At 51.6% G+C, this 26,183-nt stretch overlaps 1 protein-coding gene across 1 annotated transcript in view; it reads right to left on the reverse strand.

Annotated features, from left to right (window-relative positions):
* Positions 1-26,183, reverse strand: part of SMYD3 (SET and MYND domain containing 3) — a 446,130-nt gene that overhangs the window by 8,024 nt on the left and 411,923 nt on the right. The window contains exon 11 of the mRNA XM_028531246.2: positions 3,942-4,050. Within this exon, the coding sequence (XP_028387047.1) occupies positions 3,942-4,050 (109 nt within the window). The remainder of the gene's footprint in view (positions 1-3,941; positions 4,051-26,183) is intronic.

Genomic DNA, 26,183 nt, shown 5'->3' on the forward strand with positions numbered 1-26,183 from the left:
AAGATTATACCATCTGGGAACAGAGGTCATTCCACTTCTTCCTTTCCAATTCGGATGCCTCCATCGTAATTCTCCAAATTCTTTTTCTACCCCATCCCGTTTCTCTTCTTCTGGGACTCCAATGTTACCTCTTCTGTTATTGGTCCTAAAACTCTGTTCAGTTTTGTCCTTCTTTACTCATATTCTATATTGTCATTAGGGAGTTTTCCTATTCCTCTATCTTCAAGTTCATGAGGCATTCTTCTGTTTTCTCTATTCTGTTTTTAAGCTCCAGTTTGTTTATTTGGTAATTACATTTATCAATTGTTAAATTTCTATTTGTTTTTCTGTCTTCTATTTCTTTGCTGAGACTTTACTTTTTTCCTTTGTTTTGAGGGTGTTTGTACTTGCTCATTAAAACATTTTATGAAGGCTGCTTTAGAATCTTATCAGATAATTCTAATGTCTCTGTTACTTGGTATATATTGATGCTTTTCTTTCCCTTAAAGTTGAGCTCTTCCTGGTTCATAATTGTGAGTGACTTTCAGGAACATTCTCAGTGAGAGCACTCCATGAGATTCTGAACTTTATTCAGACCTTCAGCTTTAGTTGGCTCCTTCTGCTGTTGCTCCAGCAGGAGAACGGGGGGATGGTACCGTGTTTCTGCCAGGTGAAAGGTATCTGTCTGGGTTCCCCGCCTGGCTCCTAGTCACTGCTGGGCTTACACTTACTGGCAGGTAAATCTCTGCTTGTTTCTTTTCCTGTCACTTAGTCACTTTCATTTTACTGATCTCTCTCTTACGTATCTTCTCTTTCTCTCTTTTGTTTTCAGTTCAGAAACATTCCCTTGAAATGAATATTCTGTAATCTGGGGGTCGGTAGGGAACATCCGTAAGTGTCAGAGCCAGGGACTTCGGAACACTGCTCTGAAGGCGTTAGTGACAATACGACACCTCACTTCTGCCTGCCCTTCCCCCTGCCCCCTACGGTGATGCTGCACATCGAGGGGAGGGCTCTGGAATCTAGGGGCTGTGGCACTTAAGAGTCCAGGGAGAGGCCTCAGGTGGTCCCCAAGCCCCCCTTCCCTACCACAAACACACATTTTTCTCTGGTGAGTCAGTGGTTTTCATCAGAATCCTAAACAACAACATGGCCAAAGAGGTTAGGAGCCACTGTAGCAGATTAAGAAATGGGAACGGCAAAACTGCTGCTCTAAACCAGCCACTCGAGGGGCCGGAATTTGGGGTGCAGGCTGGAGGCCATAGAGACCAGCAGGGTTATACTCTGAGACTGCCCTGCGCATGCGGGGTTAGCTACTAACTGTGCCAAAAGGTGGAGTGTGATGTCCTGAACCGTGGCCTGTGCTCCTGTTTGGGCCCAGGAAAAACACAAAAGGTCCTCAACACGTAAAATGCTTCCACAACACACAAAGAAGATGAATACAGCCATGACAGCGCGCTCTAAGAAACTCAGGAACGGTCATCAGAGGGCAAGAAGTCGGACCTTTTCCAACCAACGTCAGCTAACAAAACCACGAGCCTGGTGCAGAGCGAGGGCGGCGCAGCGGGCAGAGCTCACGGAGCAGCAACGGGCTCCTGACAGGGCAGCCCTGCCACAGACACTTGCCCTCGGGGGCCAAGAAGTCAAGTGAGCGCCTAGCAAAATTCCTGAGAACAGACGGAAAGAAGAGGAAAGTGGATTGGAGAGGGAGCAAGCGGAAGGAAGGCACTGGGAAGGGACCCCGGGACAGTCGGGGGCAGCGGTTGCAAGGGTGTCAGCCGAGCGCAGCGGAGGGGAACCCCAAACCGAGTCAGAGCCAGCCTGAGTGGACTCCGCTCCGGGGGAGGCTGGGGCCCAACTGGATCTGTGACCAGTGTCTGATCCTGGAGCTTCTCTGATCTCCGTTCCGGACTCGGCCTTGAAGCCCTCATTCAGCCGCTTCATCCCATTATTTCCCAAGTTTCTAAGACAAGAAAGAACATCTCAGGGTGCCAGTCTAAAGAGAAATTCGTTTCTCAAAAGGCAAGGAATGCACCTTCCCTTCCTCCTCTCTCGGGTCACCGGAGCGCCGAGAAACCGCGGGCAGGGTGGCTTCCCGCAGAGGCAAACCGGGCGCTTCCCGACCCACAGGCCCTGTGGGCTCGTGAGGAGGTGGGTGTGCTTGGGCCGCACCTCTGCCAGCCGGGGGTCACCAAAGGCCCTGAGGAGCTCGGGCCCATTAACTACATCCGGCAGGAAAAGTCTCAGCCAAGGCGGGGCTTTCAGAGTCCTCTATGCATTAAAGTCCATTCACTCAAGGACAGCTTTGCTAGAACCCTGCCGCATCCGGGGCGGGTGTGTCTGTGTCCGGTGGACCCCGAGAAGAAGCCACATGTACGCAAGCGAGGGTCCCTTGAGGGTTCCCACTCACCCTGGAGTGGTTACATAGCCTAATCGCTCAGAAGGGGGGCCACAGCAGAGCCCCGACCCACACCCAGTGCTCAAGGGACCAGGCGGGTGGGAGTGATTGTGACAAGGGCCCCTGTAAGACAGTAACCCTGCAGAGTCCCCAGACGGTTGGGACTTGGGAAAAAACACTCTCACAGCCTCACATACTGCTTAAAACAGCCCTGTGGAGTAGGGATTCTCCCCGTTTTTAAAGTAAGGAAACGACATTCAAAGGGATTAAAAGACACCTCAGCTCACGAAACCAGTACATCCGAGCGCTCTTTCCATCACACAGCACTGCCGGAGACACGCACTTGCACTCCCAAGCAAGGGAGACTTCTCCAGAGCCAAACAGGAAGTCCGGGGCCGGGCCGTGCCTTAGCCCCGGTCCTCACGGCAGACGCTCCAAGACCTCCCCTCTGGCAGCTACCAGGGCCCACGTCTGGGCGTATCTGTGGTACCAGGGGGAGGAGGAGACGCTACGCTGCCGCCCAAAGGATGCTTCTGGAGGAGGCGAGGCAGCCCCACAAGAAGGACCGAAGGAAGTGAGTGGGAGTGGAGTGTACGCGAAGGGCTGGTGCCGGCGAGCACCGCCCGCCCACCCACGTTTCTCCCGTAAGGAGTGTCTAGCTGTCTGTCTGGGCCCCTGCGGGTGCGCTCTGCCGCTGCGGGTGTTGGGTGCCCCTTCGAGAGCTTCATACAGCGGCTGCACTAACGCCCACACGGGGAGCCCAAGAAGGGCAGATCTCCTCCGATCCCTCCTCTGCGCTGGCATCGGGAGCTCAGGAGGCCAGAGGGGCCTTCTGCACACGGAGGCTCACCGGGGGCCCCGTCCGTTTAACTGGGCCAGCCTGGAGGGAGAGAACAGAGCTGGGACTCCAGCCTGGACCTAGTGACGTGGGCGCAGGCCGGTCTCCCCCACTAACTGTACAGCCAACACGGGCTCCTACTCAGAAGCATTTAGATCGACACACGTGGAATCAAGTGGAACCAGCCAGACCCGGCTCTGCCCCAGTCTGACTGCAGACAAGCTCTTCCGTGTCTCCAGGCCTCGGCCCCTTCGATTTCCAGATGGGAATGGAAATGCCCGGCCCTTGGACCTCAGCGGCTGAACTCTGTCCTGGGTGCCGGGTCAGATCACGTGTGGGCAAGCACTAATACACCGTATTCTTCGGGCTCTAAGACCCCCCTCCAATTTGGGAGGAATAATGGTTGTTAATGCTGCTGTGGAGTTCTGTTTACATTTACATTAGTGAAATATTATGTTACTTATTAAATATTTTACCACAGTTTTTGCTTCAATTCCCCCCCCCATTTTCCTCCTCTAACACCTAGGTGCGTCTTATGATCCAAAAATATTGGTACTTTCCAGGCCGGCAGGAACAGGAAGGGTGAGTGTGGGCCGTGATGAGCTGGTTTATATCACAGCCACCAGCAAACATCACAAGTCAGCTGTTTTCAGAGCTGACCACAGGGGCCGGCCACAGTCGGGGAGGGGTACCCCGGGCAGGACGACGCGAGGGCGGCCCACTCACCAGTCTCAGGTTCTTCATGGCCTGGGGGAACATGCCTTGGTGCAACTGTAACTTGCCGACCTTCATCACCTGCACACCTCTGACCGGGTGGCTTCCCGGGAAGAAGATCCTGGAAGAAACCGAACGGCAGATGGTGTCAGTGGCTCCGCCCCTCGCAGCCAGCCTTCCGCCAGGAGACCACGGGGTCAGAGGCCACACGGGCCGTGCCTGCGAATGAGCTCCAGAGAGGGAGTGTGCGATCCTGAGCGATCCTGAGCGGGCAGGCTCGGCACCGTCTCCTGCTCCCAGCATGCCTCTGCATTCGGAAAACCGACTGTAGGGAATGCCCCTCTAACGCACGCCAGAGGGAGAAACCAGTCTGGACTCCGCATTTACACTGGGGAGGCGGGCACGACCAGGGGCTAACTCATCCTCCGGGCTCTCCCTGAAGTGCCGGCACCCAGGGCGGCCGCGGACAGAGGGGCCTCCCTGCACACACCTGAGGAGTAAAGGCACAGGAGCGCTCACGGGCCCCTCCCAGACTCGTGCCCACCCCCCTTCCAACAGAAAGCCCTCGAACGGCAGCTGTGGAGCTCCCCACTGTCCACCTTCCCCACGGGCCCTTGGATGTTCATTTTACCACCTGCTGGGCTACAGTTTCTGTGTTTGCCACGATGACCTGCATGTGGGAGGGTGGCAAGACACATGTGAGCTCTTTCCCAGGTGAGGGTGCTGCAGTGGACCGAAGAATGACCGTGTGGGGCTGTGGTTCAGACCCGACGTTACTGCAGTTTGATTCAACGAGGACTCGCTGTGTCAGATTCGACAGAAGTGTGCAGTGCGGCCTCTTGTGTCCCACGTCCGCTGCTCGCAGAGAGCACTGCTGGGCCCCTGCTCTGTACGCAGGGCCGATCCCGGAGCTGGGGACACACCACAGTGTGTGGGGGTGTGTCTTCCCTCGGGCCCCATAATCCCATTAGATGCGAGGCAAACACACATACTATGGTTTAAAAATACTACAAAGCAGAGCACTGACTTGGTGCCCACCAGAGGCCTCCCTTAGTGCAGGGGGATGCTGGATTCCGGTGCGCGGAACTGAACCGAGAGAATGACACCGGCGTTATGAAGGGGGAGAGGTGAGGGATGGTTGGTTGGACCAGCGAGCGCCTCCTGCAGGAGGGAAACAGGCCTTGGGCTGGCGCCCGAGGGTCGGGGACGGCCTGGCTGAGTGGGGAGAGGGCTGGGCTTCCCAACTGCCCGCACAAGCAGGGGTGCGCTCCACAGGGGACCTTGCTCTACAGGGGACCGCACGTGCCTGCCCGTGGACAGCAGCGACAACACCCCGGAGTCACGGCCCGGGGAGGGCCCGCCCTGGGGAGGGCCCACACACTCCTCGCATAGGTTTTCCTGCACGAACCCACAGGCCCGCGCTGCCACTCCCCTGCACACAGAGACGAGGCCGAGGAGACGCAGCGTTCTCCAGCGAGTGCGCACGTGTCTGCAAACCGTTTCCTCTCCCTGCGCCTCAACCCTCCTCCCGTGAAACGTGATACAGAAACATTTCATCCGTGCCCTTTAAGAGGTGGAAAGCAGTATGTGAGAAGGAGGTATTTCAATCAATGGAGGCTGGGCCAGTCTTCTGTTAAAGAACTGGAAAGGGACGGGGGTAACAAAGGAGACACCTGGGTCCTGGAATTCTCCTCCCGCTGCGTCTGCCAGGAGATCAGTCGGTGCAGCCCGGCCCTCCCAGACGGACAGCATTACCCACTGCGTGGAAATGATCCGGAGATCCCCAGACAAAAGGCCTGAGTGCAGGACGCCGTTGTTGGGAGGTGATTGCCCTGGACATTTCCTTGAAAAGCACACCTGGGTTTGAGACTTGATTGTATTGCTATAAATGCGGCATAATTAAAGTAAAGGCCAAAAGTAACTTTACATTGATAATCACCCCACTGAGTGGAGGTCCGCCCTGTGGGCCAGCAGCTGGTTCTGGGACGGCAGAGCGGGCGCGTAACTGTGTGGTGACGGCCCGCTGTGGCTGCTTCAAGGCATGAAAAAAATACGAAGAGACCGTAGCTCAGGAGAGGATGAGGAGGGAGGGCCTGTGGCAGCCTTCCACGGGATCCGTACAGAGCAGTCTCGGAGCGCCGGCAGGGTGTGGGCTGTGTGTCTGCCTGGGTTGGGCCTGGCACGTCCCGGCTGACGTGTGGGGTAAGAACTGCGATCCCTTGCTGGAACAGCAGCCCAGGCACAACTGGAGAAGCTCACTCTGGCTGAGGGAAGGTCCCCACCTGGGGCGGGGCGTTCATCACCTTGACTGTGTGAGACAGTGACAAAGAGGCAGGAGGGACTGCAAGTTGTCTTCGATCACACGACTATCCAACATCAAGGCCAGCCAAGAGCCTGAATCAGGCGAGATGTCAAGGGTGTGTGAGGATGGTGAGGATGGTGAGGACTAGCACAGGCGGCGAGACGAGAAAGGTGAGGGGATGGCGTACCTCCGGGATGACAGGTTCCGTGCCCACTGCTGGAAGGGGACTCGGAGCGGTCAGGGTGAGTCCCTGCCCTTCGTGAGCAGACAGTCTCGCTGCAGACACGAGGCAAGTTAAAGCGAGACATGGAGAGGCGTGATCCAGAGGGCTGCCAGACATGGTGCCCACAGCAGGTGCCCCAGAAGCAGGGAGGGGCGCCATGAGAGGCGCGGTTTCGTAGAGTGGCAGAGCCGGCTCAGCCTGGAAGGGGCAAGGGCTGCCTGGACACGTGTGTGGGGCAGAGGAGGGGAGCGGAGAGGAGATGAGTTTGAGGCCCAGTGGCACAGAGACATGAATGCGAAGCTAGGGAGTTTGAACTTCGGCTCGTAGGCAGCTGGGCACTACTGAAAGGCACCACTGAAGGGCATCGAGAGTGTTTCATCAGCACAGAAAACAAGAAGATTGGAAAAGAGACCTTACGGCAGGATGGGGGTAACAGGGACAGAAAGCAAGGGTCTGAGGCTGATTTAGTGGCACCTGGAGGCCGGCTGGGGTGGAGCAGAGTCAGAGCCGACTCCGAGGCAGAAGCCGAAACGCTGCCACAGAGACCACAGGTGACCCAGGTAACACCGAGCTCAGCAGTCAAGGTGCTCTCCCTGCGGGGGTGTGGCATCGCCCCCTCACAGGCTCAGAGCCCGCGACCGCATGCTCCCGGTGCTGGGCCCCGTGGGAAGCTGGCCTTCGGTGTTGCCCTGAACCAGCACACGGAACGGATGTGATTAGTAAACCAGCAGAGGACAGCGGCACACGCACTCAGACCCAGGAGCACCGAGCTCTCGCTGCCATGCTTTACCAGGAGGCACAGAGTCAGGGACCTGGAATGTCTCAAGTTCAAAGGATGCAGAGAAGGCAACACGCCATGGCAGGACCCAGGCTGTTGGCCTCCCTGAGGTGTCCTATGTGACGCAATTACCGATCACACTGCTTCGTTACAGAGAGGGGCTTGGGCCTTCATGGGGTAGGAAACCACGTATTGTTTAGGACAGGGCTGTCACACTCCTTTTCACCGGGGGCCACATCAGCCTCACGGTTGCCTTCGAAGGGCTGAAATAATTTTAGGGCTGTGGAAACATAACTCCCCCTTAACTGCTAAGGAGCTGAAATTACATTCGGCCCCTTGAAGGCAACCACGAGGCTGACGTGGCCCCCGGTGAAAAAGGAGTGTGACAGCCCTGGTTTAGGACTTTTTTTTGAACCGATATAAAAAAAACTATAAATTTAAAAGGAGAACTTAACTTGCCTATAGAAACTGTGTATCAGAGTAAGCAAACAGCTCTAGTTTATGAATATTAACAGACAAATGTGAGATGGTGACTGAATTAGAAGAATAATTTTGCAACTGCTGAAAAAATAATTGATCCAGGAACAAAGCATCACTGGATAAAACCAGCAGATGAAAGAATGCTGCACAAGTTTACAATAGAGGGATTAGGTTGTTACCACCTGAACCCAACGATCCGTCCCAGCACCACCGAGGTGGGACAGCCAGGCAGTACCTGACACCAGATATGCCGCAACAGGGATTATTTGGCGCTACCTAGGAAGCACCTTTGGGACAAAGGAAGAGGAGGGAAGGGTGGGAGAGAGGGAGGGAGGGACAAACGGAATTTAATGAAGCCCGTAAAGTTAAATTCCACTTCCTAGGAATAACAAATGGTCGAGAAACAATAAAAGCAGCCAGCTAAATCTGAGATACGGGAAGTTCAGCAGGACCTTGACCCGGATCTTCGAAAGGTCAACGGTGTGAAGAGGAAACGACGGCAATGGAGGAGACTCTCTAGATTAAAAAAAGACTTGAAAGATACAACAGCTAAGTGTATAGACCTTGCTCATCTTAATTCAAGCAAAACAAATATAACGATACTTCTGAAATAATCTAGGAAATCTGAACGTGAAGTTGCGTTGTGACTACCTAAGAAAACACCCACAATTTTTCTGAGGCACAAACAGAAGTGTGTGTGGATAAAATAGTGTAATGCTCGGGATTTGACTTAAACTTATTCAGCAGCATTCTCCTGCCAGTAATGGTGAGTTAGCTTGTTTCACACCAACCAAGAAAGTTAGGTGAGAAACAATTTTTTTTTTCTGCTTGAGGGGTGTCAAAGGCCCACGGAGGCGAGGGACTCAGAGAGGCAAGTTCACAGGAAAGCGCAGAAGCTCGGGAAGGTGACCGCTGCGTCTGTTGCCACTGTCCCCTCTGCTGGTTGTTGGAAAGGCAAGGCGTTGGGCTAGGCGCTGAGCAGGTGTGCGCAGCCTCACAGACACGGGGACGCAGACACTCAGACATGAGGCCCAGGGCCTACCTGGCATGAGAGGAGCCACCGTAAACATGACTGTAGCCCTTGGGGTCCAGAATGAACCCCAGTCTAGGAAGAGGGGAAGCCAGAAGCAGACCAGCCGTCACACAGACGGAGCCGTTCAATCTAGCCCGGACAGATGAAGGGGGTCTGTCTCTACCCCGACGACCAAGAGCAAAAGGTTAGATTCTCCCTAAAGGAAAATAACATCATCCTGAACCTCATATTATCTCCTCAGGTTTCTCTATCCAAGGTCCGCGCTCAACAAAATTATACGCAGGAACGCAAGAAGACAAGGACTGCCTGAAAACCGAGAGGAAAATACCACACAACAGACCCCATGGTGCTAGGTATTAAGGTTCTCAGACAGACACTTAAAATGACTGGGATGAGTACATCTGAGACTTACGTAACAAAAAAGAATTTCAGTAGAAAGTTGAAGATTATACTAGAAATAAGCAATGAAAATTATAGAACTGGGAAATAGAAAGCTGAAACGAAACCACTAACAGTTTGAACATCACGTGTGGCACAGCCAAGGAAAGGACGGGTGAACGCGAGGGCAGGTCAAGAGGATGATCGATTGTAAGACACGAGGCGGCGAGGAAATGGAAAGCACACAAGGACACGGGTGCATGTATGTTACTGGGATCTCAAATGACACAGGGGCAGACTGGGACAGAATTCATGTATGAAGCTGTACTGACGGCAGATTTTGAAAAGTAACGAAAGACAGCAAGTAACAGATTCAGAAACCGAGAAGTGCACACAAGAAGAAGGCCACTGAACAAAGGAAGAAGGAGTGGGAGCTAAGAGACAAAATAAATGTTGCGAAATCGTGATAATTAGCGAAGCTGGGTGACAGATTTCTGAAGGTTCATTACAGCATTCTCTCCATTTGGGGGGATGTCTGAAATGTTTCATAATTACAAACGTAGGAGACTGGATTTCACACTTGCATTGGAAACTGAGGACGGCGGCAGTTAACTGCCACAAGTCTGAGAAGTGCGTGCAGTTGTACTGAGCTCCGAGCCCTGCAGAGAAACGCGGTGACAGACGCGGTGAGCAGCATCAGAGACGCGTGGGCGCGGCAGCGCAACAGCAGCAGATGCCGCGGAAGTGCACGCTCAGCGGCGGGAGGCTGCCTCCGTCTGAAGTCAAGTGCCGACGCGTGGCGTGGGCGCCCGAGACGAGGAGAAGCAGGAGAAGGCAGAGAGGGTCATCCCAGGTCCCTCGGCGTCTGCTTAAGTTACAGCACCTGTGAGAGGGCGGCTTGTTCTGCTTTTGTGGTAGGGCGGGCTTGATTTGGAATATGATACATTTTTTAGTTGTTCTTAGTTAAAAAAAAAAAAGATCTAATACTGGGAAACAACGCCAAAGAAAGGAAAGCCAGACCACACTGGCTCAGAACCCGCTTCGGAACAGGGTCTGCCTCTTACCATGACCCTGAAGGATTCCCACGGTCAGTCGGGAGAGGGGCTGCTCCCCAGCGGGGCGGCGAGTCCTGGCTTCTCCGTCCCCTCTCCTGCTGGGTGGTGACTGGAAGACCGGCACCGGGAATTCTCCTCGTTCCCCAAAGGGGAAGATCCCGGGTTCCGGCCCAGACGGAACCCTCAGTCCCGTGGTATTGGCCCCACATCGCTGAGAAGGACGGACCTGCCACCACCCCGATTCCCACCCCCGAGGACGAGCAAAGAAGCTCACAGCGCCTCTTGGGATTCCACCGCACGCTGCAACAGGACCTCACAGCGTTACAAGGACATTTTGCCTTATGCGATGAGCTTTTTCTCGGGTTGACTGTATCCCTAAAAGGAGTAAGCAGGATCATTTTCCTACACAAAGAACATATCTACTCTCCTTCCTTTTCACCAAGTAGGTCCTTCACGAAAAAGGCAGCGTCTTCTCACTCTCAGAAGTTTGACAAATGATCATTGCTTGTCCAGGATCCATTGTTAGAAAGAATCTTTAAATCAGGTGATAAGAGCAGAGGAGCTTTTGGTTTATTTTCAATGTTCGTGTGATTCAGGCTCAGGAGCAGAGTTTATAGTTTTAGATCAGTTAGAATGAACAGGTCGGGAGATTGGGCTTTGAGTTCCGGTCCCCCCAACTAGTTAGTTGAGTGGCCACATTACAATTAAACCTGACGGTAAGGAAAGAGACGAACGAACATTTGGAAATGCACAGAACTACATATAGACACAAACTGGTATTATTACCTTTCCATGGCCAGGAAATGCACGGTAAGCGGTCTCAACGCACTGTTACATCCATACTGACATGAACAATGGAAAGAAAATCACCTGATCTTTTTGCAAAGTTAAAAAAAATACCCTAATGCCATCAACATAGTTCTTTCTAAGACCCAAAGGTCCACTCGTATCTCCTGGATGCTTGCATTTCTTTTCAGATGCAGCGGAGTGCGCACCTGCACAATGGGGAGCCTGGGGGCCTGGGTGGCTGAGAAGACTCTGGATGAGCGGCCTGGAGCTGCTGCCGTAGGAAAGGTTTTTGGTGTAGGCAGGGTGAGGTGTCCTGTTTGGAAGCTAAAAGTTGCTGTCTCATGCTGGACTTGCAAATTTCATAGCCGCCTTGCCAGACCTGCTCACGTCCCACTGGCCCTCAGGCAGTTTGGGAGCTGCAGGGACCTCGGGGGCTGTCCATGCAGGTGGTCCTGTCGTAGTCCAGTGGCTAAGAGCCGGCCGGGGTCTCCCAGCCATCAGGACAATCCTCCCCTGTGCACCCACAGCTTCCTTTTCACTGGTGACGGGGCTGCCCCTGTGTGGCTTTCGCCTGTTTCATATCTCATGGCACTTTTTTTTAGGGTGGAACTACTTAATATTTTTAAAGATTTCAAAAAGGCCACCCAGCTTGACTGAATTATACTATGACTACAATTTAGTCATTAAGTCCTTGAGAAAAAATTGGCAGTAGATTTTCATTCCAAAAGTCGCACTTGCCTTACATAAGGTGCACGTATTTATGCCCTTACATGGGCAATAAAAGACGCCTTGAAATTCTGGGTACACGCGCTAAAGCTCCTAAATATCTGAATATACACATAGTCGCCATTCTGGATCATTCCCGAGAAGAAACATTGCATAGAAATGTTAAAATTTGTTTTCATAAACTGCTTTATTTGTTTGAGCCAGTTTGTTCAAATTCATAAAACTGATTCGTTTCCTTCCTCATAATACGACAGGCTGGATTCTCTCGCGGAAGACAATGTAGAATGCTAGATAGAATATTTTAAAAGTAATAAGACGCTGGCAAGAGAGTAAAGAATTGTCAGGCCAAATCTACGTGAAAAGAAGGCCTGAGACAGGCAGGGTGGTGAGACTTCTGGGACCTGGTAGGCTGGAGCCTGGCTTCGCCTGCTTTTTGGAGCGTGGGGGGAGAGCACGCCCAGGGTCTGCCGACACTGCGACACTGTGGAGCCAATGGGGACTCCGCCCCTCTGGCCGGTTTCCGGAGACCGATTACATTCAAAGAGTCGCAAGGCTGACAGTGGAAGCAGGAGCCGGTAGAACAACACATTTAATGCGCCCAGGAAAAGAGAATTCCCAGTGCAGTCTCTGCATCCTCAAACACTTCTTGAAGCCCTGGCTGGTGTGGCTCAGTGCAAACCAAAGGGTAGCCAGTTCGATTCCCAGTCAGGCCCATGCCTGGGTTGCAGGCCAGGTCCCCAAAGAGGGGCACAGGAGACACAACCACATTGATGCTTCTCTCCCTCTCTTTCTCCCTCCCTCCCCCTCTCCAAAATAAGTAAATAAAATCTTAAAAAAAAACTTCTTTGAAGAATTGGGGGTGGTAGCTGGAGGGTTCAGGGCTACTTTTCTGGGTGATGAAAATGTTAAAAAATGACTGTGGTGATGGCTGCATGTATCTTTGAATATACAGCCCCCCCCCAGAACTGTACACTTTAAATGGGTAAACTGAACGGCATGTGAATTATATGCCAGTAACACTGTTTTAAAAAATGAGATTATCAGCACTCCCAAAATGAAATAAAAATACTTAAGTATAAATCTAACAAGATATGTCCAACATCTATATAAGAAAAACTACAAAACTGTGATGAATGAAATCAAGAAGAATAAATAAGTGGGAAAATGTCCATGTTCATGGATAGGAAGACTCAATGTCGTCAAGATGTCGGTTCTTCCCAACTTGATCTACAGGGTCATGCCAGCCCAGTCAGAACCCCAGCAGGTCAGCTTGTGGCCGTCAGCACACTGATCCTGAAGCGTAGACGCAGGGTCAAAAGACCGGAAGAGCCAACACAAAGCTGGAGGACGGCCATTGCCCAAGTCCAGGACCCTGTGAGGCCACAATAATCAAGACATCGTGGTACTTGGTGAAAGAACAAAGAGATGATGAAACGGAGTCAAGAATTCTGAAAGACCCACATAAACACAGCAACTGATCACTGACAAAGGGGCAAAGGCAATACAATGGGGCAAAGCAGTTCTTTCAACAATAGGCCGGGACGACTGGACACCCAACAAACGAGAACATGGACCTAGTCACAGATCTTACATCCTCCAAAAACATGAACTAAAAGGGGGTCGCAGACCTAAACGCAAAGTGAAACTATGAAGCACCCAGAAGGTAACAGGAGAAAACTAGGGGACCTGGGGTGTGCTGGTACCACTTAGATCCACCTCAAAGACGTGATCCGTGAAGAAAAAGCGATAAGCTGGACTCATTAAAACTAAAAGCTCCTGCTCTGCAAAAGACAACGCTAAGTGACTGGGCAGATATGCCACAGACTGGGAGAAAACATTTGCAGAAGACACATCTGTAAAAGATTGTTATCCTACGTATACAAAAAGAACTCTTCAAACTAAACAGCAAGAAAAATAACCCATTTTTTAAAAATGGGCCAAAACCCTGGACATCTCACCAGAAAAAATACACAAATGGCAAACAAGCATATGAAAAGATCCTCCCCGTTACATGTCATCAGGGAAACGCAAATTTAAACGACAACGAGACACCACTACACACCCATCAGAACGGCCAAACTCCAGGACACTGACAACACCAAACGCTGGTGAGGACGGGGACAAGGGGAATTCTCATTCACTGCTGGTGGGAACGCAAAATGGTGCGGCCATTTGGAAAACCGTTTGGTGATTTCTTACAGCAATGAACATGCTAAACAAACTAAACCACAGGATCCAGGAATCGTGCTCCTCGGTAAGGTCCACACAACAAGCTACACACAGAAGGCATTTATAGCAGCTTTCCCCACCTCTGCCAAAACTTGGAAGCGACCAAGACGTCCCTTTAGCAGGTGAACTCATAAATAATAAACCATGGTGCATCCAGACAACAAAAAATTATCCAGCGCTAAAAAAAATGACCTATCAAGCCATAAAAGGACAGGAGGAAATTTAAATTCATATTACTAAGTGAAAGAAGCCAATCTGAAAAGGCTACACTCCAACTCGATGGCATTCTAGAAAAGGCGAAAGCATGGAGACAATAGAAAGATCAGTGGTGGCCAGGGGAGACGGGGCAGGGGCGGGGGGGGAGGAAAGGCAGAGCACGGAGCCTCAGGCGCTGGAAACACTCGGTGCGACACCGTAGTGGGGGATACACGTCATTGTGCGTTTGCCCAAACCTGCGAATTTTACACCACCCAGGGCCAGCTCCTAACGTGGACTGTGGTCTTCGGGTTACTACGATGTGCTGGCGTGGCTTCATCAATAGTAACAAACCTGCGTCTGGCGGGGAGCACTGATATGGGGGACCCCGTGCATGAATGGGGGCGGATGGGAACTCTCTGCACCTGACACTTAACTTTGCCGTGAGCCTAAAACTGCCCTAAGAAAATCAAGTCTTAATAGAAAAAAAGAATGAGGATAAAATGAAGACATTTTTATATAAAGAAAAACCAAGGATTTGTCACCAGCAGGTCTGAACAGTAGGAGTTTCTACAGGACGGGCTTCTGGCAGAAGATCAGTGAACCGAGGTGGGGGTGTGGGGAAGAGAGCATGGGGAGCAAAGAGCATGCTTCACACGGGAAATCTACGGATACTGGCCAATACAACAATACTGTTAGGTTAAAAGGGTAAAAAAGTACAATCATCATAGCATATGTGTCACTAGGGAAGAAGACATAATTCAAATCTATATTTAGGAAGAACATAAGGTGGTTACGTGCATATTTACCTTATCATTCTTTGAACAGTTCACGTGTGATTTATGCACCCCACGGAATGCATGAGGTATTTAGTAGTAAAATGGTCCTAAAAGCTGATCGAATGTTCTGTGTTAGTTTCTAGGTACAAAGCCATTGTGTGAAGAACAATTAGGTTAATAGACAATTTGGGGATTTAATGACTTCAAAAGACTGAGTGTTAAATCAACACTGTGATTTACAAAATGTGCCTACTTTCCATCACTTGGAAGGAAAAACAATGAGATTTGCAGAAATCAAGAACTAACAAAGAGCTGCAACACCCAGTGTTAAGTAGAAGATGGAATGTCTCAACCACTAGTGAGCTTCCCAAGGTGTGTGTCTGCACCTACAGTGAAGTGTGTCAGTGTCTACCAACACTGCGAGTGCTGTATTTGGTCACCTGTAATCCAGAAGGGTGCTGGTACTTTTACTGAATAGCCGATAGGATGCTAAGTGCTCAAGAACCCAGCGGCCTCAGAGAAGTCTTGGGTTCCCAGAGCAAGGTGTCGGCAGGTGCCGGAACGTGGTGCAGGGAGGCAGAGATGCTCCCTTCCCCGGTGATTCCCACAGACGGACACAGCCTGGCGGGGCAGTGCGGCTGGCGCTGCTTGGACGGAGCGTCGTGAGGAAGTGAGTCTGCGGCAGGGGCCGGCACACCACGGCTCCAGGGCCGATCCCACCGCGGCATGTTTTGCACATAGTTTCATGGGCGTTCGGGCGCCCCTACTCCTTCAGAGTGTCTACAGCTGTGCTCACGCCACGCCAGCAGAGTTGACACGTTGGCGGTGTGGCCCCCAAAGCCTGAAATGTGTGTTCACTACCTGGCCCTTTACAGCAGAAGCTTGCCGACACCTGGTCTACAGTGAAGGGGTTTCTAGAAGAAAGAGGCTGGAGAGAAGAAGCACACAGAACAATCAGTCCATTCTAGAAAACTCTCTGTACCGGAAGTGTGACCGGCTGTTTCACAGAGGAAACGGGGCGCCCAGCATCCAACTGAACAGCGGAAGGCTGTTGCCACCAGCTGTGTTTCCATTTCCGACACCATTTGTGAAAAATATTTATCACAGTCTTCCATTTTCTCTGTGCAAGATCACAGAAAACTGAGACGTGCCAAGTTACGTTGTCTTAAAAAACCCTGTCACCGAGCAACTCAGTCTCATGGGCTTTTCCCCGAAGACATCGCTGATGTTCTACCAAGGTGACCAAGTAACAGAGTTGGCTTGCAGGACAAAAGGGCCGCGAACAGAACTGTGTTCCTTATGGCGCTATCCGCACGGTGACTTACTCCGTTTCCGTTACTTTTCAAGCTATCACGTCATGTCACAGGACAGAATGGCCCCTTACCATATGCTGGGTATTTCAGTATTTTTACACTTGGAAGTGTATTTTTAACACTTCTACTTGGTAGCTGTGCTTGCTACCAAGGGCTCGTTGATGCTGCTAGGGAAAAGTCTCTGAAGGTGAGCGTGGCCTTTGTTTGCACGCATCTGCCCTTCCTGCAGATGCCCGAGGTCCCGTGGGGCCGACTCTTCCTCCATCAGTTCATCGAGCCCGGCCCTAGGGCTGGGCCAGCTCGCAGCGAAGTTCTGAAGAAGGACCATTTGTCTTCACTCCCCTCTCACCTGTCCTACTTCCCAGACACTTCTCTCTCACTCCGGCTTAAGAACTTGCCGATGGTTTCCCAGCGGCGCTGCACAAACACTGCCTCCTGGGTGCAGGCCCCCGAAGGACCCTGTTTCATCCAATCAAAATGCCTGACCTCGTCGAGGTTTAAAAGAAAGCAATCTTGTGAGATTACGTGATCGTTGTGAGTGACTGATTAATTCCATAAAGGGTTTGCATTTTGAAGAGGAAGTTCTCGTTCATTCAAAGAATTTCTAATGGATAAAATTCAAAACAACGTAACTAAGGGATGAATTTTCATGAGTGGCCAGGAGAACCGGGCACGAGCATCCCCCAGGTTCTCAGAAGACAAGGGGAGCCGTACTTCAGGTGTGCGGAAGCTGCTAGCCAAGCCTGGTACAGTCACGGAGAGCGGTGTGCTTGCTGGTCACACCCGAGCCTTACTCTGAAACTATGTCCGCTATATTGCTCAGTCCTGGGAAGCAAAGGCCCGATGCCTGGAGGGGCTGGAAACCACCCGCCCTGACTCCACCAGAGCGTACAGCAAGGGGTCAGAGTGTCCGGGGCACCCTTTAGGTGCTGCTTCTGCTTCCTAAGCAGTTGGTGTTTGAAAAGATTTAATCCCGTGAGCTCTGCCGTCTGGGTTCCTGTCCTCATACCAACCTTCTACACACCAGATGGCCAGATGACATCTTTGGTACACACCTATTAGAGCAAAGGCGTGGAAGTTCTGTGCTTGCCATTATGAAGACGAACAGACTGTTCAGAGCAGAAGGGATCACAGGTCGCCTCCTTCAACCCATTCAGTTTGCAGACGACATGTATTGCCTGGAAAAGTTGCTCTAGGTCCACCGACTTGCTCTACGTCACATGGTGATCCTGTGCCTCCTTTTGGGAGCGGAATGCCTGTTAAAATCCAGCTCCTTCTAGAGATGTCGTCACAGGTGGCTCCCGGATGAGCAAATGCCCCCTCACTCCTACCTGGGAGTGGAGAGCTGCTGCTGCACGAAGGGGTGAGGGCCTTTCCAGCCAGTCGGGCGGGGAGGCAGCGCCCTGGAGCCCGACACAAGCGCGCAGAAGTGGGGTTGTTAGCAGTGTGCAACACTGCGAGACGTGGGCGGGCAAGAATGCCGGTGAAAAATAATGTTGGCGCCAATGAAAAAGCTGCAATCCATATTTGATTATTGAATTCGAAGGAGAGAGAACAGTGGGGGTCATATAAGCAAGGAATGAGCCAAGATCCTTTACGGTGGCCATAGAATAGGACTTTAATTTACATTAGAGTAGAACTGCATGGACTATGTTCTGGAAATGTCCTTCACACTATGGACTGGCGCTCGCCAAGTGAGGCCTAAAGAGAATTTCCTGAGCTCTGCATTTCACCTGTTTCCACCATTTTCCAACTCCACTCAACATGGACAGCTGACTCTCAGCTGCTCTCGAAACACTGCTGGCCCAGGGACTGTCAATGGCTTAACGGATCTCCGTGCCCAGGGGTCTAACCTTTTGGGCTGGGAAGCAAAGTTCCCTATATATAGTAACCAAAGAAAAATCCCCATCTTTGATGTGACGTTCACCCTTGGGGGGGAGACACGGAGACTCCACTTACCTGCTTATTTTTTTCATTCATCCATTCATCCATCTATCCGCCCACCCACGTATACAGTCAACATTTACTGAGTTCCTGTTATGTGCCAGGCACCATAGAGATAAAGTGAGGGGAAAAGCAGACAGTGGTTGCTGTCATCAGGAAGCTCACATCGCTGTGGAAGGGCCAGACGCCGAAAAGTATTAACAAGTTTGGTGCGTACTGGGTAGGCTTCTATAGGGGTCCATGGGGGCCTACAGCAGGGGGACCAACTCTAAACCGCAGCATCAGGTCAGGAAAACCGTCCCAGAAGAGGAGACATTTTGGTTGGGGGCAGAGACATGAGTCAAAATTAGACCGATGAAGAACCACCTGGGCAGAGGGAACAGTAGGCGCGAAGGACAGAGGACACAGAACAACACGAAGTATCCACAGAATGGATACAAAGGCCAGAGAGCCCCAAGCGGAATGAGGGCTCCGCAGTTGACACTGACTTGCAGCGAGGAAGGAAGGGCGCACTGCCCGGCCCCCCAGATCAGCCCACCATCCCTGGAGACAAGCAGGGCGACCAAGACCGATCCACACATGTGTCAGGTACAGCCAGGAGAGCCACCAGGGTCAGGGTGGCAAAGCTCTTGAAGGGCAGGGCCCAGGACTTGGGTCGCACCTTCCACACCCACTTCCACACCACGCCGGCACCTGATGCGTGCGAGTGCTTTCAAAAGGGGGCCAGAGCTGCGAGCACATAATTAGAGACAATCACTTCAGGCAGATTGGCAGCCAAATGTCTGAAGCAGGAACTGTCACAGACACGCCACGATGAAAGACGAGGGTGCCCGTGACTTGAATCATTCGCACTGACAAGGCTTATTTTGGGACAGACAGCTGAACATCTTTATGGATCGATCCAAATTTAAAACTCAGCGACAGGGCTGAATTCAAATCCAAGACTCCGATGGCTCTGTGCTCCATCGAACCATCAGGCCCATTTACTTCCTCAAAGATACACTGATTTTTTCCCCCTTCACTCCCTCTATATTCCTGGGTAAACTATATATTTCAGTTGAAAAAGTATCACATCCAGAAGCCAGGGAAAAGAAAAGTGGATGATACAAATAAACCCTTTCTGTTATGATGGACGTGAACTCGGTCTCTGTCATGAGCAATGAAGCCTGGGAGCTGGGGTGAAAGAAGGAGCTGATGGACCAGACTCTGAGCCACGACAAAGCAGTGTCCCTGTCACGCAGGCTGTTCCCCGCCTGCATCTAAGGGCTCATCGTCTCCTCACACCAGCCACGTGCTTCGGCATCCACGTGGGATATCTTCACTGAACCGCTTAGAGCATTTCGCGGGGAATGAAATCAGCTGGGAACACGTGGCGTTACCTAGGCAAAGAGGTCTGTGAGCGCAGCAGGAGGCTCTCCAAATCTCTCTCGGGCACCAACGTGCTACTTGCGACACTTATTAACGCAACGGACCAGTGTAGCTGCTAGCTCCACGGCACCGCGAATAGCACATGGACACGGCAGGAGTCCCCGACTTGGGGCATCGCAGCACGGCGTGTCTGTCGGTACCCGAGGTTTATGTGCCGACTGTCTGGGTTTTTCCTGAGCGGGGCCATGGAGCAGGGCTCTGCCAGACAGATTATCACATTCTACAGTTAATGAGTTTATCTTTTAGGAAAGAAATGGAAAGGGGGAGCGGGAGGGAAACAGAATGCATGCATGGCTCACGCCAGCATCAGTGGGCTTTTGCTCTGTAGAAATGCAATTCACGAAGCAGAGACTCGGGTCTGTTTTGGCCTACTGCTCCTGGCACCCAGAGGTCACGGCAGCCTGAGAGCCACGGACGAAGTGACACTGAGCAGCTTCTGCAGGACAGCCAGCAGCCTCCCCCTTCCCCCGATCGCTGCCCCCCTCCTGACCCTTTTCTTCGCCCTCATTTCTCTCAAGATGTAGACGATGGAATTATCTGGAATTTGGCATTATGTCCAATCAGCAAAGATTCTGTCATTCCAACATTTTATTAAAAAGTAAGACCTTTTGTTGGGACTAATTGGGATGGTGAAATGTCTTATTTAATGGAAATCTGAAATTCTGGATCCTTTTAGTAAAACAGAGATTTATTTTAGGCCTGTGCAATAACACTGAGTAATAGCTTACACAACACTGACAAACAGAGGTTCTGCCAGGACCTACCATAACAAACAGTGGAGTTATCTGTGATTAATAATGTTTATTTGGGATAGCATGTGTACAGGCACCCTGAACAGGCCAGTCTCTCCCCTAATTTCCTACATATTCACCATTTGCTTAGGAAACATTTTTCCCCTTCTGTGGACGCTGGCAATGTAAATATCAGCCCCAGCCCTCTCCAAGCCACCGTAAATTCAGAACCACGCGCCAGATGAGTGGGATTTGCGAAGCACAGAATTCTTGTGTGTGAATTCAGAAGGGAGGGCAGAGCAGTCGTCACGCACTTCATCCCCACCACAGTCTCCGCGTGCGTGGGGCGCTCCCAACCCCACGGAGGGCACCGCTCCCTTCTCGTGGGTTCCCACAGGAGGCGAGTATCGGGGGAAGCGAGGAGTCGCAGTGGCTGCTCCTCGCTCTCTCTCTCTCACCCTCTGCCTGGAAGGCTTCGCTCTCCTCCCCACAAGTGAAAGCCCACAATCCAAGGCGCAAAGCCCCTAACAAGTACCGGCCACTTGGGAAGGACAGGAGGACGCAGCCGCTGTGCCCAGGGCTCGGACGAGGGAGGGACCCACTTCTTGGTGGTGTGAATGAAAGGCTTTCAACACAGTCACTACAGGGAACTTTCCAGTTAAAGGGCAGAACCGCAGGAGAGAGAAAATGGGGGGATTCGGTGCGTGCTTTCCTGCAAATGGCTGTTAGCAAAGGAAAGAGCCAACTCCAGAGATTTCAGGTTCGCTGCCAATGCCCCCTACTGGCAGGTTTTCAAAACCGTGCCCACGCTTGTTCCCCCATTGCTGCTGGGTTCCAAAAGACAGCTGGGCCGGGAGGTCATCAAGCCTCATTTCAAGCCTCGCCCTATGTGTTCTGGGAATTCCGTTTTCAAAAGCTGTGAGGCTTTTCGTGACAGTATGCTCAGTATCTGAGATTAGGAGGGTGGAGGGCAGAAACCAGCTGAAGATCAGGCACAAATGTCCACTGGCTCCCTGTGTGAATGAGTCACAGTCCAGAAACCAGAAACACTCCTCCTTCTAAAAAAGACACAACTCTCGCCTGTTATGGGCTATTCTGAACTCCAGGAACCCCCAGAGGATCTTCCCATCATCACAGGTGAGCAGGGCAGCCCCCAATCCCCTACCCCTGCCCACCACCCAGCAGGCCAGTTGCATCCGGCTTGAGCCCTTGTCACGCTTGGTGACGTTCATCATGGGGGTGGACCACGCAGGGCCCTGCTATCCCTGCACGGTGGCCGCAGGGCTGACAGGCAGCGCCCGTTGGCCCTGGAGGAAGTTCTCAGTGCCGTCTGCTTGTGACCCAGCCGGGGTCCCTGCAGCCTCTCCAGCCCGGGGAGGTACCTGGCACCTCAGGCCTCAGAGCAGGGACTCCCCAACTGTGCCAGCAGTTGGCACCCATCACTTCCCAGACACCTCAGGTGGCATCTGCACTTCATGAAAAACACCCTGAGAGACCTCCCAGGCAGCAGGTGGCGCCAGGCACGTGCCCACCTTACCATGCGGGGCCTCTGGTCCCATCACCCCTCCCCTTTCCCTTGGCCCCGAGGTACACTGGCCCCTGCCCAGTCTCTTGAACACCCCGCCCTGCCTGCTGCCTCCTGCCCTGAGCCTGCAGGTGAGCTCTGACCGAGGCCGGCCCCATGGCTGATGCAGATCACCTCCTCAGAGCAGCACGTGGCTCCCTTCCCGAAACCCCAGCCTCTCCACCCCAGACCACGGCGGGTCCTTCCATCTGAAGCTCTCACAACGGTGCATCTTTCCGCGTGGCTCTTGAGACAGTGCGACTGTGTGCTGTGTTTGTACAATTATGTCAACAAGGTGTGCCGTGCACCGTAAGGTGTTACGCGCCTGGAGGCAGGATTCCCATGGACATTAAAAAAAAAAATACTGCGTCCAACGGTGGTCGGCGCATGGGAACACTGATGAGTACTGATCATCGAGAAGTCGGCGAGGGGTAGTAAGAATGCAGACCCGAGGCCTCAGGTGACGCGGAGCACACCACGCCGTCATGCAGACATGACAAAGGAAACAAGCATGGACTTCAGTAGAGGACAGGCTGAGAAAATGAAATCTATGGACAAGAGCTGATGAAAACTGCGTTCTTAGAGACTACCTGTACAAGAGCATAAGGCCGGGACTCTTTTGTAATTAGTGGCCAGAGTCCTAAATAAGCGGTGGGCAACCCCGCACCACGATGGGAAAATGAGAGACACTGGGGCAGGGGACGGGGACCTGGCCGAAGGATTCGGATGGCTGGTAACAGAGCCTCCTTTCTTGGACACGGTGGCTGGCGCTCAGCACTAGCTGCCCGAGGGGTGGAACCAGATGCTGATACAGCTAGTACAGCAGGACACTCTGTGCGGGATGAATGTCACGTGGCTCTCAGTACAGGACATAGGGCTTAGCAGTCCTCTCATCACACAAAATCCTGAGGCAGAGAACATCTTCCTACCATTGGGGAGGGGGGCCAGGGCTCAATGGGTCCCACTTGGCTTTTAAAGTCAAGTTTCTGGTGCACAAACCAAAGAAACGGTCCCCACTTCGAGAATTTGATCTTCGGGAAGTTTATTTTTGCCTGGGTGTGCTACATATTTTACCAGGACGAATTACAAATGTTTACAATAGCTTAACTTTTAAAAATGTGTTGATGCTTTTATACGTAAAAGCATTTTTTCAAAAACAATAATAATGTCAGCAAACAAAGTATCGGGTTTGACGAGGCGCATCACTAAGTGGTTGAAAACTGTTCCCAGAGGAAGTTGAGTACCGTCTCCCGGCTGCCTGAGGGCACTGCAAGCTGGCCATCCCGGCCTGGACTTAACTCAGCCCTGACAGCCAGGGACGGGATGACGACATTCAGGGCATGTTTATCGAACCTCCAGCTGCCACGAAGCTTAGATGAAGGGATAATAGTTCTATGATCTTGGCCGTGCTCCACGGTCCACTAGAGTCTGCATCTCCTCATCTATAAGATGGGGGACAATGTCCCTATCTTACAGGGTTACGTGTGAAGAAGGAAGGAGCTGAAAGTGCGGAAAGGGAACCCAGTAAAATTAGATATCCTCCTTCATACGGAGTGATGGAATCAGGATTTAAAAGTCTGAAGTTGGAAAAATGGAGCTGAAACGAACAATTATTAGACTGAAGCAAAAAGGAAATCCAATATTAGTAAAAAAAAAAAAGAAGGAAGGAAAAAACTACAAGACTCTAGGAAAAGAATCTACACAAAAACAATGACACATGAAGGAAACAAATTAGTGACGAACGCAAAAAACAAAACAAAACAAAAACACTTGGAATAATGTCACTAAATCATGTTCTTGCAAAATATAATGTCATTTGCAGAAACCTGATTAAGGCTCTGCCATGCCGGTCCATCAATCCATCCTATCGGGTGAAGGAACGGTGCATGTTTTGTAACCTGAGTGGACGATTCCTGGTAAACTGACTTCGGGAAGGTATAAATATCGCTGCGCACCTCTCTGCTGTGTCGTATCTTAAAATTATTTGATGTATTGAAGATAACTGGATTTACTACTCTCAGGACGGGAGCGCAGACGGGCCTCCTGAGACAGGGTTCTGGGCGTGTTCACTGGCCACCAGCCCGGGAGGGTCAGCTGCGACCAGCGGCCCCCAGCGGGCGCTTGCCCTGGGTCAGGGAGCTGAATGCTAACCTCCCTTCCCCCTCAAAACCACAAGGTCATTCCTCGTCTTCTTTTATTGCAAAGTATGAAAACAGCTACTTGATATTAAATCAAAAAGATTTTTATTTACTTAATTTGCTGAAAACTGATTAGTTGTTGTTTTTAAGGGTCCTTCCTTCCTTCCTTTCTTCTTTTTCTTTTGTAACTTCTTACGCCTCCCCAGAGCGGAAGGATGCCAGCCTACAGGTGGGATTCAATCATGCTTCAGTGCCCCCGGGTCAGCGGCCTCAGGCTGTAGTCTGGGGCCTGGCTCTGGGCTCTGCAGATCTGACTCCTACCGTGTTTCCAGTTTCCGAGACCCCCTCTTGGGTCTATCTGTGACCTAACATTCTGGGATTTCTTTGAAAACAATGAAAGCCAAGCTACAAAGGGGCAGGGAAGGAACCCGACGCCCAGATGCGGAAGGCGAGCTCTGCCCTCTGGAGCGATGGGATGAGAGCGTGAAGACTGGCCCAGGGTAAGGCAGCCTTGAGCCCTGTCCCTGTCTTGACTCTGGACAAAGGTCAGAGTTCAGCGCAAACTTGGCAATCTCGCCCGTAACGGGAGGGCACTGCAGTGGATCATCTGTAAGGTCATCTCTGGCTCACAACTCTATCATCTGCTTGACTTCCTTGGAACACAGGGAGATTGGCCTCCGGGGGATGTGTGGACCATCTGGCTCCCCGCCCCTCCTGATAGTGGCAGACATGAGTTACAGAACACGAACGGCCCTGACCGGTGTGACTCAGTTGGTTGGGCAACATTCTCAAAGCAAAGGTCTCCAGCCTGACTCCCAGTCAGGACACGTGCCTGGGCTGCAGATGAAGTTCCCGGTCGGGGCACGTGTGGGAGGCAGCTGAGGGATGTTTCTCTCTTGCGTTGATGTTTTTTTCCCCCCTTCCTCCCTCCCTTCCTCTCTCTCTAAAAATAAAATAAATAAAACCTTAAATAAAAAAAGCTATGAATGTTCAAGACTCACAGGGCTGGCAGGGCAGCTCTACAGCTTATAAAAATTGTCTCTTCTCTGTCCTCATTATTTGACTCAGAGAACCTAATTAATGGTGAAATTCCGGAACAGCACGCCAGAACTCCAACTGTGACATGAAAGATGGTCATTTTGGGCACGGGCTCAGTTACGAATGACTTGCCATATGCTCGGGCACTCTGTCATTCGCCTCCAGTGTTTATGCAGCACGCAGAGGCCCGGAAGGCGTGCCAGTAATAAAGGAGAGGCCAGGCGCAAACCGTCAACAGCGAAACACCACCCACTTATGCGAGGTTTGCAGGACGCAACAGCGGGGGCTGCTGCAGAGCCAGTCCCATTCCAAGCCTGAGGCTGAGGCTGCCTGTGTAAATTTGCCAGTTTCAAAGATCAAAAACGGTTGACTATCCTTCGTGTCCTACGGTGAAATCTACACAGAGATCCCTGACAGCCGGGGAAAGTGGGGACCTACAGGTCTTCCTCTGAGTGCGGTGACAACATGAAGAAGAGAGATGACTATCCAAACCCAAAGCCTGCACATGTGGAGGCTCAATGGTTCTTACGTCACCCGTGGACAGTTACGGAGGGGCCTTCTGGAAGTGCTAGAACTTGGTAAGGATTCTTGGGGAACAGAATGAGTCCGTTTTTTCTAGAGTTAACAAAGATTGATGGAAAGATGACAAACTCACACAAACTCATCATAGAGTTGTACAAGTTTCTAAAAAGTTGATGTGCCTGATGGGGAGCCATCACAAGAGGCAGGTGAAGAGATGGAGGGAGACAATGTCCTGTTGTGTCCTTTGGGCCCTGGATGCAGCTATGCCTGCAGCCAGAACTCCTGGGCTCCACAGGTTCATGAGCCAGTATAGTTCCTCCTATTAAAACACACACACACACGATGACAATTTTGATATACATAAAAGCTTATGATGCTAGACCAAACTGTCTTGAAATGTTAATTGAATCATGAGAGGCAGGACCCATTTCATATTAAAAACTCAAAACCGCTTACACTTCTAGTCTGATTCACAAATCCATTGGGGGTTGAGGTGCCGGTAGCTAGAGAGATGAACTGTTCATCTAAGATTCTGGGTAAAAGGAAAAGGCATGTGTTTCCTGCCCAAAGAGGAGAATGAAAGAGTCGCTTTGTCCAGCCCGTTACTGT

Source organism: Phyllostomus discolor, chromosome 15, assembly GCF_004126475.2.
Source record: "Phyllostomus discolor isolate MPI-MPIP mPhyDis1 chromosome 15, mPhyDis1.pri.v3, whole genome shotgun sequence".
Taxonomy (NCBI): domain Eukaryota; kingdom Metazoa; phylum Chordata; class Mammalia; order Chiroptera; family Phyllostomidae; genus Phyllostomus; species Phyllostomus discolor.